The sequence below is a fragment of the Hyla sarda genome, chromosome 13, assembly GCF_029499605.1.
Source record: "Hyla sarda isolate aHylSar1 chromosome 13, aHylSar1.hap1, whole genome shotgun sequence".
In the NCBI taxonomy this organism is placed as follows: domain Eukaryota; kingdom Metazoa; phylum Chordata; class Amphibia; order Anura; family Hylidae; genus Hyla; species Hyla sarda.
In genome coordinates this window covers 33,937,037-33,961,750 of record NC_079201.1, presented here as the reverse complement: position 1 = coordinate 33,961,750, position 24,714 = coordinate 33,937,037, and the positions used below count along the sequence as shown (strand labels likewise).

General features: G+C 43.0%; 1 protein-coding gene across 6 annotated transcripts in view; it reads right to left on the bottom strand.

The window, feature by feature from the left end:
- UNC13D (unc-13 homolog D) overlaps positions 1–24,714 on the bottom strand; it is a 144,580-nt gene that overhangs the window by 102,211 nt on the left and 17,655 nt on the right. Inside the window, exon 2 of one of the 6 annotated variants that reach the window (XM_056549657.1) lies at positions 2,572–2,904. The exons of 4 other annotated variants lie outside the window; for them this stretch is intronic. In XM_056549657.1, the coding sequence (XP_056405632.1) occupies positions 2,572–2,628 (57 nt within the window). In that variant the 5' untranslated portion in view covers positions 2,629–2,904. Of the gene's footprint in view, positions 1–529; positions 607–2,571; positions 2,905–24,714 lie in introns of those variants that run through there. One more of the 6 variants, XM_056549661.1, reaches the window with a different exon arrangement.

The following is a 24,714-nucleotide window of genomic DNA, read 5'->3' as shown; positions in this document are numbered from 1 at the left end:
TCATACATCCCTGGATACGAAAAAAAAAAAGTTATAGGAGTCAGAAAATGACAATTTTACACATACTAATTTTGGGGCATGTAGTTATAATTTTTTTAAAGTAGTAAAATAAAATAAAACCTATATAAATTAGGTATCCTTGTAACTGTATGGACCTACAGAATAAAGATATGGTGTCATTGTTACCGAAAAGTGTACTGCATAGAATCAGAAGCCTCCCAAATGTTACAAAATGGCAGGTGTTTTGTTTTCTTTTCAATTTTGCTCCACAAATATATTTTTTTCTGGTTTCGTCGTAAATTTTGTGGTGAAATGATTGATGTCATTAAAAAGTACAATTGGCCGCGCAAAAAATAAGCCCCCATATGGGTCTGTTTGTGCAAAATTGAAAGGGTTAGGATTTTTAGAAGGTGATGAGGTAAAAACGAAAATGCAAAAACGGAAAAACCCTGTGTCCTTAAGGGGTTAATAACCTTTTATTGGCATGACTTTTTCATCATCATAGTTATAGTGTTCTCTATTTGGATACCTAGGGGAGATTTATCAAAGCCTGTCCAGAGGAAAAGTTGCTGAGTTGCCCATGGCAACCAATCACTTTCATTTTTTAAATGGCCTCTAAAAAATGAAAGAAGCGATCTGATTGGTTGCTATGGGCAACTCAGCAACTTTTCCTCTGGATTCTTGACTTTACTAATGACTTGCCTGGAGGTACATGGTAAAAGTCATCCAGTGTCCCAGCCTACGAAGCATCATGCTATTTCCCATCCTGTGCAATATACTGTAACTTTGGGAGATGGAAAAACCCTGTTCATAAGTGAAGTTAAAGGGGTTCTCCGGTGCTTGAACATCTTATCCCCTATCACGCCCCCTCCCATAGGCTTGCATTGAGGGGCGGAGCGTGACGTCACATGCCGCCCGCCCTGTAGTCGCCGGTAATCAGTCCCGGAGCGAACACACTCCGGGGACTGATTACAAACGGGGTGCTGCGTGCATGATCCCTGGGGTCCCCAGCGGCGGGACTCCCGAGATCAGGCATCTTATCCCCTATACTTTGGATAGGGGATAAGATGTTTAAGCACCGGAGAACCCCTTTAATAGTGCTTTAAAATAGATAAGAATAAAATGTCTACAAAAAATGACAGCTATATTGCTTTGGAGATCTATATTAGTTTTGAGGTTTTGACATTTCCAGCACATGTACCCTTTTACATACCAGGTTGTCTATTTTTCTGTAAATGCAGCCACAACATATGAACCGTAAAGAGAACAAGAGTGAAGAAAGGTGGCAAGAGAGAAAGAGGAAGAACAACAGGGGGAATATATGATAGATAAATAGCCCCTTAAAGGGGTACTCCGGTAGAAAACAACTGGTGCCAGAAAGTTAAACAGATTTGTAAATTACTTCTATTTAAAAATCAAAGTCCTTACAGTACTTATCAGCTGCTGCATGCTCCAGAGGAAGTTCTTTTCTTTTTGAACTTCTTTTCAGTCTGACCACAGGGCTCTCTGCTCTGCAGCAAATCCCAATAGCAAACCCCTCCTGTTCCAGATATGAACAGAGGTGTCAGCGGAGAGCACTGTGGTCAGACAGAAAAGAATTCCAGAAATAAATACAACTTCCTCTGTAGTATACAGCAGCTGATAAGTACTGGAAGGATTAAGATTTTTTTTTAAAGAAGTAATTTACAAATCTATGAAGAAGAAGTTGATCAGCTCACCTGAGCCTCCTGTGCACGGCAATCCTCAAGATAAGCAGCACAATAGAGGAATGTAGCCAGCACATGAAATCAGGAGTTTATTGATATCTCATTAAAAGCTCCATAGAAATGCAGTTAGGGGAGTACATCAGCCATTATAGGTACAGTTACCAGCTTGGAGATGGGTCCCTTCACGCCAACACATTTTGGGTCAAGGACCCTTAGTCATGGAATACATGTTCATCTGCCAAGCAACATTTTTATACTGACCTGGAAGGGGTGAACCTTGACCCGAAACACGTTGGCGTGAAGGGACCCATCTCCAAGCTGGTAACTGTTCGTGATATTGCCTGATGTACTCCCCTACCTGCCTTTCTATGGAACATTTAATTAGATATCAGTAAACTCCGGATTTTATGTGCTGGCTACATTCGTCTATTGTGCTAATTTACAAATCTGTTTAACTTTCTGGAGACAGACAGTTGATTTTAAAAAAATTAAAGTAAAAGAGTACCCCTTTAAGCTGTTACCATTTCAGGCTGGGAACAAGATAACAGTAGTGTTTCTCAATGGAGTTTCTAAGACATAGTCCAGAAAGTCCTAACCCAAATTTTATCCTCCCATGTAAATGCTGCAGTGCCTGTGAAGAGGGTGGCCTTTTGGCTGACCTAAAAAGTTTGTCCAGTTTTGAGGGATAGGGTCAACTTCAGATGGTTGATCATAGTATTACCCCCAGGTAACAGAAACAAATGCTGTCGTACTTACTCCCTTAAGGTACACAAGTCAATAAAATTATTATATAATTGAAAATTGTAAATTCTCATTATAAAATGAGAATTAATGGAGCATCAATATTTAAGTAGTTATGACTTACCTGTGAGTCTTTATTTTCCGGTGGTGAATCATCACTAGTGATATCTGGGGAATCCATATGTAATCCTAAAATGTTGTACAGAAACTACTTTTTTAATGGCCCCAGTCCTGCCAAAATAATCAGTCGGCTGTCACCGTGTAGCTGTCACTCATAATAAACTGTGTATTCGACTACTAGAGTCTTCTGGACCACTCAGAACAAGTGCAAACAACAACGCTCCATGATGGCCGCATACTTGGTGCTCACAACTGTCTAATTTCTGGCAGGTCCGGTACTCACTCTTCTAGTGCTTCTCATCATTCTACAGTTTCAAAGAGGAAACCACAAGTTTATCTGCAGTGAGGAAGTGAAACAGTCTGTATATTGTATATCAGACTGACATAGACATGACGGGGGAGGAGAAATGCCCCCAGATCTACTGCCTTAACCCCCTTATAGTAAACCATTTGGAATAAAAAATAAACTCAATACTTGACCAGGTTTTTTTTCTTCTGGTGTATGATTTGTATGCAACAATATTATGGTTCTTCTGCAATATATATATATATATATATATATATATATATATATATAAAAAATATATATATATATATATATATATTATAATAAATTTGTGACTTGTTCACTTTTTATGCAAAAGTCGAAAAATATGAAACAGATAGGGAAAAGAAATTGTAACTAAAATTGCATTCAAGCTCTATTATATTAATATATAACATGAGTTTCCTGCATGATAGAATACAAAAAGAAGGGTTGTAATAAATGACAAAAAGAAAGCATTCAGACGGTAGTAGGGAGGCATTAATGTATCATAAGGAGAAGAATGAATTCTCTTAAAAATAAAACAAATAAAAGTTGCCAAACGTACAACAGAGAATTGATTGCCACTGAATATAAAAAGAACCCCAATATATACTTCATCTACATAAACATGTCATCTACAAATCCAATCTCAGATGACATCAATTGGAAAAGTCTCCAGCATATCTGACCTACTTAACCCCAACAAAAAGTGCAGTGGTGCCTTAGGCTAAGTCTCCACTTGTTTTTTTTGCACTGCGTTTTTAGGGATTAAAAAAACGCCAGAAAAATCGCCAGTGCAAGTGACGTCATCATGCGTTTTTTCTTGCGTTTTTTCCAGCGTTTTTTTTTCATTTGTGTGGAAATTGCACCTTGGCGTTTTTTTTCTGGTACCCAAAATTTCTTGGGTACCAAAAAAAAAAAAAAAAAGGATGCAGCAGGGATGGAAAATGTTTTATTAAACGCAATGTATATATTTTATAACCCAATTTTTATTATTTTTTTATAAAGTGTGTGTGTTTCACTTTTTTTTTTTTTTTTTTTATACATTTTTAACTTTTTTTTATGTAGTACTACTACTCCCAGAATGGAACATGCTGTTCCATGCTGGGAGTGATAGTACCTGTACTATAGATATATATCGTCCATAATATAGCAGAGAAGCGAGCGGGTCTATACAGCGCTCGCCTCTCTGCACTATACTCCGGCCACTGATGTCAACAGAAATTCATATTTTCCACCCAGAGCTGTGATTGGCCGTATGGTTTCAGCCAATCACAGCTCTGAGGAAAAGATGAATGAATGAGTGGCCGGCCCGGAGTATAATGCAGAGCAGGGATGTGAGCGATGTATACAGCCGCTCCATCTCTGCTATAGACAGGACAATCACAGAGGGTGTCAGTAGTGACATCCACTGTGATGTGTCCTTAAGCAGGCACTACTACTCCCAACATGGAGCACACTCTGCTCCATGCTGGGAGCTGTAGTACCTGTATTAATAGACAGATCGCAGCAAGTGTAACTTCTGACACCCGCTGCGATCTGTCTATTAATGCAGGTACTACAGCTCCCAGCATGAGGCAGAATGTACTCCATATTGGGAGTAGTAGTGCCTGCAGTTATGGAAAGATCACTGCGGGTATCACTTCTGACAGCCGTTGTGATCCTACTGTATAATGTATAGAAGCGGGCAGCCGCTCTCCTATGGTCCCCTGCACGGCCGTATATATACACATGTTCCTATTTCTCACAGAGAGCTGTGATTGGCTGGAACCATCTGGCCAATCACAGCTCTGTGTGAAATATGAATAGGTGTATATATACGTCAGTGCAGGGGACCATAGAAGAGCGGCCGGCCACATCTATACATTATACAGAAAGATCGCAGTGGGCGATCTGTCTATTAGTACAGGTACTACTACTCCCATCATGGAACAGTGTGTTCCATGCTGGGAGTAGTAGTACTAACTAAAAAAATGTAAAAAATAAAGCAAAAAAGTGAAAAACACACACACAATACATTTTTACAATTGTCGGCTACATTTGTATTTCCCCGCACACATAAATTGATCCCTGTTTAAAAAGTTATAGTTTTTAGTTTTTTTTCAATAATATACATTTCGTTAGATACAATTGTTTCCTTCACTACTGTATATTTTTGCATAGTGCAATACTTTCACACTGATATGGCATTGGCTTTGTGCATTACATACTGATTACACTTTGTGTGTGTGTGTGTATATATATATATATATATATATATATATATATATACTGCTCAAAAAAATAAAGGGAACACTTAAACAACACAATGTAACTCCAAGTCAATCCCAGTTCTGTGAAATCACACTGTCCACTCAGGAAGCAACACTGATTGACATTCAATTTCACATGCTGTTGTGCAAATGGAACAGACAACAGTTGGAAATTATAGGCAATTAGCAAGACACACCCCTACCCTTCAATTCCCTGGTTGAACTTGATGGACGTATGCCTTTTTTCAACCGTACTAAATATGTAACTATGTAACACCTCCAATAAAGGAGTGGTTCTGCAGGTGGTGACCACAGACCACTACTCAGTTCCTATGCTTCCTGGCTGATGTTTTAGTCACTTTTGAATGCTGGCAGTGCTTTCACTCTAGTGGTAGCGTGAGACGGAGTCTACAACCCACACAAGTGGCTCAGGTAGTGCAGCTCATCCAGGATGGCATATCAATGCGAGCTGTTTAAAGAAGGTTTACTGTGTCTGTCAGCATAGTGTCCAGAGCATGGAGGTGCTACCAGGAGACAGGCCAGTACATCAGGAGACGTGGAGGAGGCCGTAGGATGGCAACAACCCAGCATCAGGACCGCTACCTCCGCCTTTGTTCAAGGAGGAGGAGCACTGCCAGAGCCCGACGTCCACAGGTGGGAGTTGTGCTTACAGCCAACACTGCGCAGGACGTTTGGCATTTGCAAGAGAACACCAAGATTGGCAAATTCGCCACTGGCGCTCTGTGCTTTTCACAGATGAAAGCAGGTTCACACTGAGCACTGAGTCTGGAGACGCCATTTAGAAAATTCTGCTGCCTGCAACATCTTCCAGCATGACCGGTTCGGCGGTGGGTCAGTAATGGTGCGGGGTGGCATTTCTTTGGGGGGCGCCGCACAGCCCTCCACATGCTTGCCAGAGGTAGCCTGACTGCCATTAGCTACCGAGATGAGATCCTCAGACCCCTTGTGAGACCATATGCTGGTGTGGTTGGCCCTGGGTTCCTCCTCATGCAAGACAATATTAGACCTCATGGGGCTGGAGTGTGTCAGCAGTTCCTGCAAGTGGAAGGCATTGATGCTATGGACTGGCCCACCCGTTCCCCAGACCTGAATCCGATTGAGCACATCTGGGACATCATGTCTCGCTCCATCCACCTACGTCACATTGCACCATAGACTGTCCAGGAGTTGCCGGATGCTTTAGTGCAGTTCTGGGAGGATATCCCTCAGGAGGCCATCCGCCACCTCATCAGGAGCATGCCCAGGCGTTGTAGGGTGTTCATACTGGCACATGGAGGCCACACACACTACAGTGCCTCATTTTGACTTGTTTTAAGGACATTAAATCAAAGTTGGATCAGCCTGTAGTGTGGTTTTCCACTTTGATTTTTAGTGTGACTCCATATCCAGACCTCTATGGGTTGATAAATTTGATTTCCATGAATAATTTTTGTGTGATTTTGTTGTCAGCACATTCAATTATGTAAAGTTCATTCATCCAGATTTAGGATGTGTTATCTTAGTGTTCCCTTAATTTTTTACAGCATTTTTTTTCCCATATATACTTGTCCACTGTTTGTACGTTACATTGTGCTGCTGCTTTGCCCTGTTTGTATGCCCCCTTGTAGTTTTCACTGTATATTGCATTTGTCTGTATTAACTGCTATTTGTGGAGCATACATGTAATTAGTGTTGAGTGCGAATAGTCGAGATGCAAATTTTTATCGTCACTGCTGGATTTTGCGAATATTTAGAATATAGTGATATATATTCGTAATGACGAATATTCATTTTTTTTTTCTTCACAGTACACATCCCAACAATGATGTATTATATGTAAAAAAAAAAAAGTCATCATCCCTCCCTGCTTGCAGTTTGTGGTCCAAAGAAGGCTCCAATATTATTTACTGGGTGAGTCGGTGTGGAGCGCGAATATTTAGTATATTTCAAAAATATGCAAATATTTCCAAACATCAGCACTTCCAGAGGACACCGATCCCTCCCTTCTTCCAGGGGAAAGATATAATTGCGCATGCGCACTATGCAAATTTAATTTATTTTAGCATTAAAAAAAAGGGAACGAACATAGCGAATATGCGAATTTCATGAACATGGGGCGAAGATTTGTCCATATAGTCGCAAAATATTGCAAATTCGAATATGGCCCCTGCCGCTCATCTCTATGTTATTACTTATTTAAATTATCTATGTACTATTCATACTCTCATGTACTGTATGTATTATTTCCATGCCAATTACTTTATGCTCTGGCTGGGCTCCTGAGGTGTTGCCTTTATGTCCTGTGCTTGCATGTAAGTCTGTCCTCCTTTGCATGTAAGATTATTTTTATAATCACAAGTAAATCCCTAATCCTTAATATCCTTGAATCCTTAATATCTGACAGTGACCATTTAAGACTACTTAAAAGTTTTGATCTGTGAGGGTCTGGGTGCTAAGACCCCACCAATGGCTAAAATGAATGGGAAGCAGCGTTCATTTATGCTCTGTACCTGTTAGTTTCTGCTTATCACCACTCCCCAAGGCTCGGAGAGTGGCACAAGCAGTGTAAAGATTTCCAGGAAGTCTAGGGGGAGCATGAGAAGGAAAGAACATCATCAGGGGCACCAGGGCTGGGCTAGGTTAGTATGCTCTGTTTTGTTATATTAATTTGGTGTTTACTTAAATTGTAATACCCCTTTAAATGGACCCTTGCTGATAAATTCTCCTGCAGATTAATTGATAAATTACCATACAACTAATTGCCAAAAATGTAAAGATTGGTAGAAAGTAATTCCATTCAAAGCAACATTTCTCAGTTTATTTCTGAACATTTGTTCACCAGTCTTCTAATACTTTAGAAAAGGAACAGTTTATCTCTACTTCAGTTGTCAGGCATGTGACTTAACCTCTTATCGACCAGGCCAGTCAGGCCTGTGTGTCACTTAATAGACATGTTTTTTTTTTCCTTTTACTATCACTGTATTCAAATAGCAAACTTATGTACCCATATGAGGGCTTGCATTTTGTGGGAAGAGTTATATTTTTTATACTTAACTTTTTTTTTTAGATTTTTTTTTTACTTAATACATTTTTGGAGGGAATGCAAAAATAAATATGAAAAACAACATAAAAGACAGCAATTCTGCCAAATTTTTTCACTAATAACCAGTAAAAATAGCACATTAACTTTATTCTATGGGTAGGTATGTATGAGGCAATGCCAAATGTGTATACATTTTTTTTTACACATTCAGTTTAATGAAAAAGCACCCCATTTTGAAAGCCAAACTTAATTTCTTTCACAAATATAGCCATTTATTTTATTTTTTTTCAATAGTGGTTTCGGGTGCTTTAGTTCCATTTTGGGCTAAAAAGATACCTTTTTCTTTTTTCTTTATGCACCATAGAAATCTTTAAAATAAAACTAAATGTGATTTTATTTTATTTTGTATCACACTAGGGGACTAGAAGCGGCAATCACTAGTACAATATTTGAGAATATATAGGGGGGGGGGGGGGATTTATCATTCCCTGCACCATCACAGAATGGCAAAATTGAGCACATTTTTGCGCAAGCTCTCTTTGAGAGCAAAATCTCTTGCATAAAGTCTCTTGCAACATTTTTGGTGCAAAGACAAGATTTAAACAAACAAATTCTGCCAATCTGCACTGGACCAGTGAAAGATAAATTCCCCCCATAGCGTTCTAAAAGATTGCTGCCTCATTGTTACACTAATAGGCATAAGCCAATAGCAGATCTGGGGGTCTTTGTTCGGCCCATGGCTGCCATATTGACTATATACACAACATGATTACGTAACACTGTGCCAATAGCCAGACAGATGGAGTTCTGTAACACTCACATTTCAGTAGACTGGAACACAGATGATAGAGGATCCGCTGGACCTGTGTGGTAGATGACTGGTAGTTGGAAGAGAGGATGTCATCTAGGTATACAACAAAATGCATTACAAGATACTCAAAATGTCCATCACGAGTATTGAAGGCTGTTTTCCATTCATCTACCTTGCTGATACGAATGAGGAGAACTTGGAGAATACCTTGGCAGCACGTAGACGGTCAAAATGTTCTGAGAAAAGAGGTAGTGGGTAACGATTCTTGACTGTGATTTTGTTAAGTCCCCTGTAGTCAATGCATGGACGGAGTGAACCATCCTTCTTCCCTACAAAGAAGAATCTAGCTCCAGCAGGAGAAGAGGACTTACAGATAAATCCATTTTGGAGATTCTCCTGGATATACTCAGCCATATCTTTGGTCTCAGGAACTGATAGAGGGTATATCCTTCCACGAGGAGGAGTGGTATCAGGCAGAAGATCTATAGGGCAGTCGTAAGGACGATGTGGAGGCAAAGACTCAGCCTCTTTCTTGCAGAATATATCAGAGAAATCTTAGTAAGGTAGCGGCAGGCCAGGTAAAGGAGGAAGATGAGAAACAACTTTAGACTGAACTGGTTGGAGGTAAAGATTTTGACAGGATTGTCCCCAGCAAATTATTTCTCCATTTCTCCAATCCAGTTGCGGAGAATGGCGTTGCAGCTAAGGAAGGCCAAGAAGTATCTCAGAAGTACAGTGTGGCAGAACATAGAATTTCTTTATGCAATACTCCCACTTGCATGACGAGAGATTTTGTACGGAAGTGAACCATACAGTCCAGATTTTGTCCATTAACAGAGGAGATGAACAAGGGCTTGACAAGCCGAGTAAGGAGAAGATGATACTTGTGGACCAAAGAAGCATCAATAAAGTTACCTGCTCATCCAGAATCCAAAAATGCTGTAGCGCTGAAGGAAGACTTGGCTGTAGCAAAGACTTGTACAGAAATAGTTAAGCGTGGAGAGGTAGAATTCACACCCAGGGACACCTCTCCCACGTACCCTAGGTGCGGGCATTTCCCGGACACTGTGGGTGAACTGTACAGTCCTTGAGGAAGTGCTCTTGGTTAGCACAATAAAAGCACAAATTCTCACTGCGTCGTCGTGACCTCTCCTGTTGCGGAAGACGAGAACGATCCACATGCATAGCCTCTTCAGCAAGAGGTGCAGGAAACTGAAGAGGTGGACGTTGAAACATGGGTACCAGGTGGTGACATCTCCGTGTTCAGGCAGGTTCCCTCTCTAAGCGCAGTTCCTCCTGTCTCTCAGCAAAACGCACGTCAATGCGTGTGGCCAAATGAATAAGTTCAGTCAAAGAAGATGGAGGATCACTTGCTGCGAGGGCATCTTTAATCCAGCTTGACAGTCCTTTTTTGAATGTGGCACTAAAGGCCTCATCATTCCAGGCAAATTCTGAGGCTAGAGTGCCGAATTGAACCGCGTAGTTGCCAATGGAAGAATTCCCTTGAAAGAGGTTCCGCAAAGCCATCTCAGCAGAAGAGGCATGTGCGGGTTCCTCAAAAACATTGCAAAATTCTCCCCAAAAATCTGACAAATTGGAGGATACCGGATCACCACTGTCCCAAAGGGGTGTAGCCCAGGCCAGGGCTTTTCCAGACAGTAGACTAATGACAAAGGCCACCTTCGTTCAATCGGAAATTGTTCAGACATAAGCTCCAAGTGCATGGAGCACTGTGTAACGAAGCCTCTGCATAACTTGGAATCAGCATCATACTTAGAAGGTAAAGTAGACATAGCTGGGAGCCAGAAGACACTGCAGGAACTGGTGGTGGGAGTGGGCCAGATTGCGGTACCTGCTGCTGTTGTTGCTGCAAGGTCAATAGCTGTTGCATCATAGCAGACAGTTGGGTAAGTTACTGCACCTGTCGCGCCAATTGCTAAGACTGACGTACCACAAAGGAGGGAAGATCCACGACTTCAGGCAAGGGTACCTCAGTGGGATCCATGGCCGTATCTTACTGTAATACTCACGTTTCAGTAGACTGCAACACATATCATAGTGGGTCCGCTGGACCTGTGTGGTAGATGACTCAGACCATACCAGGGAGCGGAGTTTAAGGTGCCGCTGGTTTTCACCAGAGCTCGCCGCAAAGCGGGATGGACATGCTGCAGCTGGCGGCACCAAGGTCGCTACTCCTGGCACAGCTCGACCACACAGGCAGCTGAGGATAAATCGAGACACAGGTGGGATAAGGCAACTTATGGTCTGAATAGCAGGTGGTCAGGGCAGGCAGCACAGTAGCGTAGTAAGGAATTAAGCAAATAGTCAGTAAGCAGGCAGCAAAGGAGCAAGGTGAGATCACGGAACTGGGGTATGAAACATGGCAAGGCAATACACAGGAATGCTTTCTCTAAGGCTCTAGGGCAACAAAGATCCGGCAGGGAAGTGTGGGAGGTGGAGGAATTTGTTAATGAGCCACAGGTGTTACTTTACTAATAAGCACACTGGCCCTTTAAATCTTAAAACTCCAGCGCGCGCGCCCTAGGGGATGGGGACACGCGCGCCAGAGCTGAGAGGCAGAGGCGGGGGCAGGAGAAGCACCAAGTGAGTGACGGGCTGGGACCATGCGCTCACGGCCAGCGTGTGTGGCCAGAGTGCATAACGTAACAAGCTCCTCTGCCAAACACCTTACATGTAACAGTTGCTAGTGTCTGTGGAACGTAGGGGGTTAAGCCAGGATCAAAGTTTACTTTTATTTTTTATACACTGGCAAGTAGCCACAAGATCATAACAATAACTATATCTGCCATGATGTGGAGACTAGCACAATAATAGATATATCCATCTTTGGATGTCTTTGGTTTACAGACAGGATTACAGTGAAAGGTGACACAATTTGATAGCTAAAATTGGATTAGCACATATACAAGAAGTGATGTTTACAGATCAGCCTCCCCTTCCTGCACACTGACCTCTGCACAGGTGACAAAACATGCCTAGAAAACTCTCCCATAGAAGTGGGAATAGCAGCTCCAGTTTATTGTTACTTACTGGCAAGATGGCTACCCCCCCCCCCCCCCCCCCCCAAAAAAAAAAAAATTGTAATAAAAAAAAAGTAAAAAAAAGTTTAGAAAATAGAAAGAGATTACTAAGATTTTTACATCCATGTCGTTCATACAATTTTTTACTTAAAAATCGTATAGAATCATATGTTTATATGTATCCATCGATTTCTATTGATAAATCGTATCCAACTCATGCGCCCATTTTCATCCATTTATGTTTTCGTCCCATTATGTAAGGAGCCCGGGCAGCAGGGAGAAGGCGAGGCCCTGGCTCCTTACATGACGCTGCCAATCACCAGTGGGACATCGCTGCAGCGGGTGATACACTGATATGTGAGACAATCCGTGCACACAGAAGCAGGAAAGAAGACCAGGATCGAAGGACCAAAGAGCTATATCGGTGCCACGGGGAAGCGAAGGAAGGTGAGTTACAGTTTGTTTTTCTACTTTTTTGCAGCCCCAGCACAATGGGATTTAAAAAAAATGTGCACTACAGTACTCCTTTAAATAGTGACTCAGGCTTTTTGAAAATCTCGAGCATCTTACACAGTGTGCTGAGTCTACACCACCTCTGAGGTGGAATAGTAAAGGACTGGGTTTCTTTGGCCCAGACTTTTGAAAATTTTACACACTTTAAACCCTATCGTCACATGCGGCAAACAAGGCAAATTTATTTTAAAACACAGGGGCAGTTTACATCCAAAAACATTGAATTCACTTTTAAATATTCCCAAATGAACCTTATTCACTCATATTGGAGTCTGCTGTAGTTTCTGTAATTCTACCAACAAGAATGGGGCAACATGCATTAAGAGTATGGCCACATTCACACTGCAGCATTTTGGTAAGTATTTTTAAGGGTGTGTTCACATGCTTGTAACTAGCAGCGGGTTTCCTTCTGCGGGAAATACGCTGCAAGTTACGCTACCATTCATTTCACTGGGTCCGTAGACAGTCCGCAATAGTGTCAAATTGGCAGACTGCCAGCGGACCCATTCAAATGAATGGTAGGTTAACTTGCAGCGGATTTCCCACTGCTAGTTACAAGCATGTGAATGCACCCTTAGGCTGGGTTCACACACAGTATTTTGGTCAGTATTTGGTAAGAATTTTAGACAAAACCAGGGGTGGGTACAAAAACATATTTTCAGGTGCATATTTTTTTTTTCTTTGTCGGTTCTGGTAGAAATACTGATCAAAATTTGCTCCAAAAAGAGAACCAAATGGTGACTAGAGTAAAGCCAAAAAAAAACCAGTCTTAGTGAGTCTATCACACAGAAAATATGAAAACGTTTCCATTACAGATTTCCTCTATGTGGGGGAGATTTACCAAAACCTGTGTAGCGAAGGAGTGGCGCAGTTGCCCCTAGCAACCAATCAGATTGTTTTTTTTTTTTCATTTTTCCCAGGCCTCTTTAGAAAAGAAAAAAGCAATCTGATTGGTTGCTATGGACAATGTGCCACTCTCTCTATACAGGTTTTGATAAATCTGCCACTGTATGTTAAACTCCTGGCTCACAAATGCTCATGCAAAATACTGTCCTAACTACTGCAAAAGAATCCTCTTATACCCTCTGGGGAAGATTTGTCAAAACTTGTGTAGAGGTAAATTTGCCCATAGCAATCAATCAGATTGCTTCATATATATTTCACAGGCCTCTTTATACGGAAACCAAGTGTTATCAATACCAGTGCAGAGGAAAAGATGACCAGTTGCTCATTGCAACCAGATTGCTTCTTTTGTTTTCAGAAGCCTTTTAAAATTAAAGAAGCAATCTGATTGGTTGTTATGGGGCTGGTCTACTTTTCCTCTGCACACTTTTTGATAAATATTCCCACAAGTCCACAACGAATCCACTGTGTGGGCAGGGTCACACTCGCAGTGTATTTCCTGCTGCGGATGTGCTGATGGCAGTAGCAGCAGAACGAGCTCCCAGCTGCGGCCAGGTAGCTCTGTGTGTCTGCTTGTAGCGGTAGATTTCCCGCTATAGAAACCCGACGCTACGAGCAGACAGACAAAGCTACCTCCCCGGGAGCTCGCTCTGGAGTTTCTCTGTGATTATTGCCATCAGTGCATCGGCAGCGTGACATACAATGAGGATGTGCCCAGTGTGATCCTACCCTATGTAAGAAATAAAAGTGGCACTCACCATTCTTTTCAAATTCTTTGTTTATTAAATCAATACATGGATATACAACATTCACTTCTATAGAAGGAGGCATGTTGGCTATGTACTAGCTGTCATGCCCCCTCAAATAGACATGATTGGAGGAGGCGTGGCGTGTGGTCGTGAATGCAGAAGCTGCAAGCTTCAGTGTTCTGGAGAAGCAGCTGTCGGCCAGGAGATCGCGGGGGTCCCCAGCGGCGGGACCCCTGAGATCTAACATACCAACGGAGTACCCCTTTAAACTTTTTTTTTTTTACACTTTATTGGTCCCTTAGTATATTCCTCATACAAATTAATGAAGTTCCATAGAACTTCATCGATCTGTGTGCTCTGCGCTCATTTGAAAGAGCCTGGTGCAGCCAGGCTCCATCAAATGCAGAGCAGGGGCCGAGACAGAAGGAGAGGTAAGCCCTCCCCACTAGACCACCAGGGATGGTTTAAAGCCCCCATTAGACTCCGCTGTCAGCTATGACAGCGATGATCTAAAGGGTTAATAGCCCAAGGTCCTCCAGGAATGAATGAAAAAAACGACATGAGTGTCTTCTTGTAGTTACATCTGGATATGCTGCTATTGTCTTTTTAATATGTTTGTCTTGTATTATTGCACATTTTGTATATATTCACTTTTCTATTATTATTTTTTAATTGATCCTGAAGCCTTCTGGTTGCCTTGCGGCTGCAGTCCGCTCCTTTGCACTTTGAGCGCTGTGCGGATGCGTTAGAAATGTGTTGTACGCCATTGCCGTAGTGACATTTGCCTATGACATATGCTGCTTGCGTATTTCAGGGGCGCCGCTGCCATGTCCCAGCATGGGACCGGAAGAAGCCATCGGTGAAACATTGTGTCTCTCTACCTGTGGATAGCTCCAGCTTGTCTTTTGTATCCCGTTTGATCCCCTGCATAATAAAGAAGCCCTGCATTGAAGTAGTGAGTGCCGCTATTTCTCTCTAATTTTTACTGTGCTTGGAGTCGGCTGCGGTGATCGCTGCATGCCGGCTATTAGCGGCAGCCCCCAGTTACAGAAATCAGCTGTGGGCCACTGGGTATGGAGCGGGCTCGAGTCAGGAGCCTGCTCCATACACCCTGAGCAGTACCATGACAGACTAGGTCCGTCATGGGTCGCAAAAGGGGTCACAAATCTTGTCAGGTGGCTATTTGCCCAGTGGGACCCATTGTAGAACCAGATCTGCTGACCACAATGTCCATGTCAGGAACTGTCCGGAGCAGGAGAGGTATTCTATAGGGATTTGCTTCTACTCTGGACAGTTCCTGACACGGACAGAGGTGTCAGCAGAGAGCACTGTGGTCAGAAAGAAAAGAACAACTCAACTTCCTTTGGAGCATACAGCAGCTGATAAGTACTGGAAGGATTAAGATTTTTTAATACAAGCATTTTCCAAATCTGTTTAACTTTGTTTAGAATTTTTTTTTCTACTGGAGTACCCCTTTAAAGTACTACTAATCATCTCTGTATGTAGAAAGCTTGCTTCAAAGAGATGGATCAATACGGCGCTGGACATAATCAGGAGGTAGGTTCTTGGAAAACTTAATTTACTCAGAATGCAACGCATTTTGTAGCACAGCTGGCTACTTCATCAGGCTCTTTGAAACAAGCTTTCTACATACATCGTTGGTTACTCTGGTTAAAAAGCTGCAGGATACGTATTTATTCATGCACTTTCCATGGTTGTGTATGGGGTACACAACCATGTGGGGTAAACACAATGTAGCGCCCTATTTTAATGTTTTAATCATCTCTAGCATTTACAGGAATATCCCCATGTCTATTCAATCATTCAACCCAACCCTTTCTTGAGCATTTGTGCACATTCTGAAAAGAGGTTACCTGCAAGGACTTCTTATAAAAGCCCTGATAAAAGCTAGCAAAACCCACACCAGACACTCTTAAAAAAGAAACAAAGGTTGGATATGAGTAAATATATAAATAAAAATGAAAGATTCTCGTTTTCATTTAAATAGAGTTCAATGGCCAATGTAATCAAAAGCAGTATTCAGACACAATGGGGTTGACTGAACTAGATCAGGCAGCACGTTTAATATATCAAGAAATCTAAAGGATTTTTTAGTAAGCAGTAAATTAAAATGGAAGAAGACAGAAAATTGCTTAAAAAAACAAACAAACAATACTTCAAGAAAATTGCAGGTGCTGTGGTTGTTCCTGGTTTGCGCAGTTCACACCTTGCTGCACAGTCTCGCTGGGTGGTGTGAACAGTTCCCGAACACATTTCATGTGCTGCAAAACAAATTACGTAAAGTGTACAGTGATGTGTGCCTGTGGGCAGTTTTATGTCGACAGCATGATATGTGCTGTCAATACCAGGTCCCCAGAACACATATGGTCAATCAGAGGGGGTAAGGGTTCACCCTGATATATTAAACATGTTATTAAGGAACATGGAGGAGACATGAAGGTTCTTAATTTTATGGGTCTAGAGAGTGCATGCACACGACAGTTAGAGGCACGTTGGATCCTATGTACAAATGCCCACAAAATGGTTGGGATGACTGATCAAATAGATATGGGGATATTCCTGTAAATGCTAGAGATGTCATTGAGGCTGCTTTCGCCTTTAATATGTTTTATTATACTTTTGCATTACGCACTCACTGTCATTACACTTACATCAGGGGAGGTATGTATGTACTTAAAGGGGAACTCCGGTGGAAAAAAATTTTTTTCAAATCAACTGGTGCAAGAAAGTGATATGTAAATAACTTCTATTTAAAAAAAAAACCTTAACCCTTCTAGTACTAATCAGCTGCTGTATGCTACAGATATACTAAAGCCTGCCTGACAACAGTGCTCTCTGCGACACCTCCGTCCATAACTTTCTGGCACCAGTTGATCTGAAAACATTTGTTTTCTACTTGATTCCACCAGAGTTCCCCTTTAAGTCGTTATGTGGGGGCAGGGTCTGTTGATGCTTAACCCCTTAAGGACGGAGCCCATTTTCACCTCTAGGACGAAGCCCTTTTTTGCAAATCTGATCACTGTCACTTTAAACATTAATAACTCTGGAATGCTTTTACTTATCATTCTGATATTGTTTTTTCGTGACATAATCTACTTTAACATAGTGGTTAATTTTTTGTTGTAACTTGCATCCTTCCTTGGTGAAAAATCCCCAAATTTGATGAAAAAATTTAGAATTTTGCATTTTTCTAACTTTGAAGCTCTCTGCTTGTAAGGAAAATGGATATTCCAAATAATTTTTTTTTTTTGGATTCACATATACAATATGTCTTCTTTATGATTGCATCATAAAATTGACGAGTTTTAACTTCTGGAAGACACCAGAGGGCTTCAAAGTTCAGCAGCAATTTTCCAATTTTTCACAAAATTTTCAAACTCACAATTTTTCAGACACCAGTTCAGGTTTGAAGTGGATTTGAAGGGTCTTCATATTAGAAATACCCCATAAATGACCCCATTATAAAAACTGCACCCCCCCAACCCCCCCCCCACCCAAAGTATTCAAAATGACATTCAGTAAATGCTTTAACCCTTCAGATGTTTCACAGGAAAAGCAGCAAAGTGAAGGAGAAAATTCAAAATCTTCATTTTTTACACTCGCATGTTCTTGTAGACCCAATTTTTGAATTTTTACAAGGAGTAAAAGGAGAAAATGTAAACTTGTATGTGTAACCCAATTTCTTTCGAGTAAGCACATACCTCATATGTCTATGTAAAGTGTTCGGCGGGCGCAGTAGAGGGCTCAGAAGCGAAAAGGGGATTTTAGAGAGTACGTTTTTCTCAAATGGTTTTTGGGGGGCATGTCGCATTTAGGAAGCCCCTATGGTGCCAGAACAGCAAAAAAAAAAAAACACATGGCATACCATTTTGGAAACTAGACCCCTTGATGAACATAACAAAGAATAAAGTGAGCCTTAATATCCCACAGGTGTTTCACGACTTTTGCATATGTAAAAAAAAAAAAAAAAAATTTCACTAAAATGTTGGTTTTCCCTCAAATTTCACATTTTATAAAGGGATAATAGCAGAAAAGACCCCCCAAAATTTGTAACCCCATCTCTTCTGAGTGTGGAGGTACCCCATAAGTGGACAAACTACAATGCTCAGAAGAGGAGTCATATTGGCTTTTTGATAAAGTGAGCCTTAATACCCCACAGGTGTTTCACGACTTTTGCATATGTAAAAAAAAAATATTTTTTTTCACTAAAATGTGGGTTTCCCCCCAAATTCACATTTTTGCAAGGGTTAATAGCAGAAAAGACCCCCCAAAATTTGTAACCCCATCTCTTCTGAGTATAGAGGTACCCCATAAGTGGACCTGAAGTGCACTACGGGCGAACTACAATGCTCAGAAGAGAAGGAGTCATATTTGGCTTTTTGAGAGCAAATTTTGCTCAGGGGGCATGTCACATTTAGGAAGCCCCTATGGTGCCAGGACAGCAAAAAAAAAAAAAAACACATGGCATACCATTTTGGAAACTAGACCCCTCACAGAATGTAATGAGGGGTACAGTGAGCATTTACCCCCCACTGGTGTCTGACAGATCTTTGGAACAGTGGGCTGTGCAAAATTTTTAATTTTCACGGACCACTGTTCCAAAGATCCGTCAGACACCTGTGGGGGGTAAATTCTCACTGCACCCCTTATTACATTCCGTGAGGGGTGTAGTTTCCAAAATGGGGTCACATGTGGGTGTGTTTTTTTTTTTTTGCGTTTGTCAGAGCCGCTGTAACAATCAGCCACCCCTGTGCAAATCACCTCAAATGTACATGGCACACTCTCCCTTCTGGGCCTTGTTGTGCGCCCCCAGAGCACTTTGCGCCCACATATGGGGTATCTCCGTACTCGGGAGAAATTGCGTTACAAATTTTGGGGGGCGTTTTTCCCTTTTACCTCTTGTGAAAATGAAAAGTATAGGGCAACACCAGCATGTTAGTGTAAAAATGTTTATTTTTTTACACTAACATGCTGGTGTAGACCCCAACTGTTCCTTTTCATAAGGGGTAAAAGGAGAAAAAGCCCCCCAAAATTTGTTAGGCAATTTCTCCCGAGTACGGCGATACCCCATATGTGACCCTATTCTGTTGCCTTGAAATACGACAGGGCTCCAAAGTGAGAGCGCCATGCGCATTTGAGGCCTGAATTAGGGACTTGCATAGGTGTGGACATAGGGGTATTCTATGCCAGTGATTCCCAAACAGGGTGCCTCCAGCTGTTGCTAAACTCCCAGCATGTTTGGACAGTCAATTGCTGTCCAGAAATGCTGGGAGTTTTTGTTTTGCAACAGCTGGAGGCTCCATCTTAGAAACACTGCCATACAATACGTTTTTTATTTTTATTGGGGAGGGGGGTGGTGGGGGGGCAGTGTACTTGTGTATATGTAGTGTTTTACTCTTTATTTTATGCTAGTGTAGTGTAGTGTTTTTAGGTTACATTCACACTGACGGCGGATTACACTGAGTCTCCCGCTAGGAGTTTAAGCTGCGGCGGAAAATTTGCCGCAGCTCAAATTTGTAGCGGGGAACTCACCGTAATCTGCCGCCAGTGTGAATGTAGCCTGTACATTCACATGGGAGGGGGGTCAAAACTACAACTCCCAGCATGCACTGACAGACCATGCATGCTGGGAGTTGTAGTTTTGTAACAGCTGGAGGCACACTGGCTGGAAAACCTTGAGTTAGGTTCTATGACCTAACTCAGTATTTTCCAACCAGTGTGCCTCCAGCTGTTGCAAGACTACAACTCCCAGCATGTACTAATTGCGGAAGGGCATGCTGGGAGATGTGGTTATGCAATGGCTGGAGGCACGCAAGTACAACTCCCAGCATGCCAAGACAGCCTTATGCTGTTCCTGAATGCTGGGAGTTGTAGTTTTGCAAGATTTAGAGTGGTTCAGGTTGTAAATCACTGTCCAGTGGTCTCAAAACTGTGGCCCTCCAGATGTTGCAAAACTACAACTCGCAGCATGCCCAGACAGCAAACTGCTGTCTGGGCATGCTGAGAGTTGTAGTTTTGCAACATCTGGAGGGCTACAGTTTGAGACCACTTAGTGGTCTACAACCTGAACCCCTCTAAATATTGTAAAACTACAAGTCCCAGCATGCTCACACAGCAAACAGCTGTCTGGGCATGCTGGGAGTTATAGTTTTGCAACATCTGGAGGGCCACGGTTTAGAGACCACTGTAACCTGTGGCCCTCCGTTTGTTGCTAGGCAACTACTCACCTAGCAGGACCCGGAAGTATTGCTGCCGCCGCCGCACGTGGGGGAAGGATCGCGCTCGGGGATCCGGGATCCAGGTAAGGGACCTTCGGTGCCGACCTTCCCTGGACGGTTCCCACATTTTGCCCGGACACCGATAGGTGGGCAAAGCGGGGGAACCGAACTTTAACCCCCCCTCCCCCGGTCTCCTATCGGTCGGTCGCTCGGCCGACCAATAGCAGGGATAGGAGGGGTGGCACCCCTGCCACCAAACTCCTATCCCTTCAGGGGGATCGAGGGTGTCTCGGACACCCCCGATCCCTCTTATTTTCCGGGTTACCAGTGACCCGTATGACCCGGAATCGCGCAGATCGCAGGTCTGAATTAACCTGCGATTTATGCGCATCGCGGTCATGGGGGGTCTCAGGACCCCCCTCGGCGATGTGCCGGGATGCCTGCTGTTAGATAACAGCAGTCATCCCGGCCCGATCACCGCTACCGGTGACGCGGCGCTCCCGGAACACCGCGACGTACATGTACGTCGCCGTGCGCCAAGTGACACTTCGCGGCGCCGTACATGTACGTCGCTCATCGTGAAGGGGTTAAAGGGGTACTCTGCTGCCTCAGTGTTCGGAACATTTTGTTCTGAACGCTTGGAGCGGGCAGCGAGGGTTGTGATGTCATGACCACACCCTTTGTGAGGTTATGCCACGCCTCCTCCCATAGACTTGCATTTCTGGGATGTGGTGTGATGTCACGAAGGGCGTGGCCGTGATGTCATGACCCCTGCCGCCCGCACTCAGCATTCTAAATGAATGCTGGGTGCTGCAAAGAGATCGGGGAACTCTCGATCAGACCCCCGCAATCAGACATCTTAACCCCTTATCCTTTGGAGAGTGGGATAAGATATCCAGAGGCAGAGTACCCCTTTAACATTAGGGAGAAACAGCTGTCACTGATTAGAGCACACTACACACTAGTGTCTCTGTCTGCTAAAGTTTTGTATCTGTGAATAAATAAATTAAGAAATTGAAATAACCCGGACACTTTAATTGTACAGAGTATTTGGAATGTCACATCACAGATTTTAGTTGTGGTGTTGTACATTTGTTTAGTATGTTTGTTGTTCAATTTCACCTTAGTTCATGACTGCATTTTCTTGACCATACCCCACAAAAAGGACTCCTGGTACTAATTTGTCTTGTCTTAACTTCAGACAATGCTATGAGTGATATACTTGATTACCATGTAGGCACAGTGTTCGGCCACCTTCACATATGTCCGGCTTTCGGAGGTGTTTACCTCTGGCTGTAGAAAGAGTGTCAGATGGAAACTGATGATGGAACTGATCTCATTCATTTCAATCTGAACGCCCAATGTTCGGACACACGAATGGTCGACTGATGGGGGAACGTATCTTGCTGTGTTCCACTGTCCGGTGCTCAGAAATAATGGAGGCTGAATCCTAAACAACTGATGCATGTTGTCTTCAGTTGTGTCATCAGTTGCAGCAAGCTTAAAGGAGAACTACGGGATTGAACATTTTATCCCCTATCCTAAGGATAGGGGATAAGTTTCAGATCGCGGGGGTCCGACCGCTGGGCCCCCCCCCCCCCACGATCTCCCGTACGGGGGCCCCGGCTCTCGGCATAGAGAGCACGTGTCGACCACCGCACGAGGCGGCGGCTGACACGCGCCCTCCATTTACTGCTATGGGAGAGCCGAAGCGCTGCCTTCGCCAATTTCCGGCTCTCCCATAGCAATGTATGGAGGGGGTGTGTCGGCCGCTGCTTCGTGCAGTGGTCAACACACCCTCTCTAACCAGAGAGCCGGGGCCCCGTACAGGAGATCGCGGGGGGCCCCAGCAGTCGGACCCCCCGCGATCTGAAACTTATCCCCTATCCTTAAGATAGGGGATACATTTTTCAATCCCGTAGTTCTCCTTTAAAGGGGTACTCTGCCCCCAGACATCTTAAGGCTTTAAGGCTCGATTCAGAGTTATGAGTCAGATGCTGGACATACAGTGTGGATCAAAAGTTTGGGCACCCCAGGTACATTTTTATTTTTCTGCGAGCTGTGCTGTCTGATACTTTTCTTGGTCTTCCAGATCTTGCTTTAACTTCCACTGTTTCTGATTACTGCAATTTCTTAAATACATTCCAAACAGAGGATATTGACATCTGAAAACGTTTTGCTATCTTCTTATAGCCTTGTCCAGCTTTGGGAGCGTCAACTAATTTCAGTTTCAGATTTCTCAACAACTGCTTAGAAGAACCCATGGTGCTGATTGTTGGGGCAAGGTCAGATGAGTCTGGGCATTTAAAACCTTTGAGATTGACATCACCTGGTCTTCCCAGATGATGATTGAGAACAATCCATGATACTGGCAGGTCTCAGCTTTTTAAAGGGGGCAGTGCATGCTATAAATTCTAACTTTTGTTGACATATTATAAGAATTTCTAATCTGTAATTCGATGCCTTTTGGAGATTTTTCCATCTTTCCTTTGCTTCTTTATGCACATTAATACAAATTTTTATCTGGGGTGCCCAAACTTTTGATCCCCACTGTATGTGAACCCAGTCTTAGGGCTCTTTCATGCAAGCGTATTTTCCTTTTTAAACTGACATTTTTATTAAAGATTTTCAACATAAGAAATACAGCAAAATGCAGGTCATCAACAAGCATCGAATAAAACAGACTGGGAGAACTCGGATAACCAAGCACAAACGGCATACAGTAGTCAACGTTAAGGCAAAATCAGGAAACAGCATAAATCATGTAACATAACATTTTGTATGAAATTCGTAAGCTAAACTTGAGCTCAAAGTACACACACAAAAAAAAAACACAAAACAAACAACAAAAAATAGTCAACATCAAACAGACATACAGGAGAAAAGGAAAAGACAAGAAAAATGGAAAGCCAACGGCGCATTGGGAGGAGAGGTAGCTCAAGGAGGTTGCCGGTTAGTAAAGTGATCCCACTGATCCCAGACAGACAAAAATAGCAGCACTGTATTATTCAGAGAAGCAGTCAATGACTCAAGGGATTGGATCTCACAAATACGGGCGAAAAAATCACGCTCTGAGGGGGGAGCGTCTGCTTCCAATATTTAGCAATCAGCGTTTTTGGCGGCTAAAACAATATGCATAAAGAGTTTAAACGGCTTTTGGGATAAAGCCCCATATGACAAATGCAGAAGGTAAACCAGCGGGTCAAGAGGCACAGAAACCCCCAGGACTGAGCAGACTAAATGGGCCACCACTCTCCAAAAGCCCACTATAAGTGGACAAGAAAATATGAAATGTGGACCCAATCAACACCCCACAACGCCAGTACTGCGGAGGAATGGAAGGGTTCAATCTATTGAGAAGTTCAGGGGTATGGTACCAACCCATAAGCATTTTAAACTGGGTTTCCTTATAAGCCGTACATATTGGAGCCTTGGAAGCCCTCTCCCAAATCACCCACCACTGGGGATAGTTATACAAGTGTTCAAAGCCTCCTCCCAGGGGAGTGGAGTAAATAGCTGAAAGGAGACCCTTTACCTGTGGCCCCTGACAGCATAATTTTTCACAGCCTGTGGGCAGAGAGACCACCGTGGAGCCCAGGGTTGAGGACATATAGTGAGTAAGTTGGAGAAAATGGAGGGAATAAACAGCCAGCTCAACCTATCAAAGGAATTTTCTGCCTCAAGGCTAAGAACCAAGGCATGCTGAGAACGCCAATTGATCAAGTCTATCAGACCCACTACCCATCTGGTATTATCACCTCCTTGGCGACAGGGGATAAAGCCAACCTGATCTTTCTGAATAAGGGAAGGAAGAAAGCTACCAAGGTGAGCCACCAAGACTTTAGTAAACAGCTTCAGGTCCGAATTGAGAAGGGCAATGGGTCTGTAGCTCGAACAATCATGGGGGTCCTTACCCGGTTTAGGGATAAGAGTCACTGAGGAATATAGAAAGGATTGCGGGTTCTCCTCACCCCTCAGAAAAGAGTTAAACAGAGAAACGAGTCTAGGCAATAGAAGAGAGGCAAAAGTCTTAAAGTACAAATAAGTAAAGCCATCTGGACCAGGGGAGAGCCCCGCTCGGGAGTGATCGGTGCGTTCAAGACAGCACGATCAGAGGGTGAAAGGGTCGGTAAGTTATTACATTGCGACAAAAAGGAATGCAAGGCAGCATCACACTCCCCCTGGTCAGATGGGAGTTGCGAAGGAAGGGAATAAAGTTTAGAATAATAGTCCAAGAAGAGGCCTCAGGGTGATAGTGAAGAGTACCTACAGCATTCTTCACGGCCGAG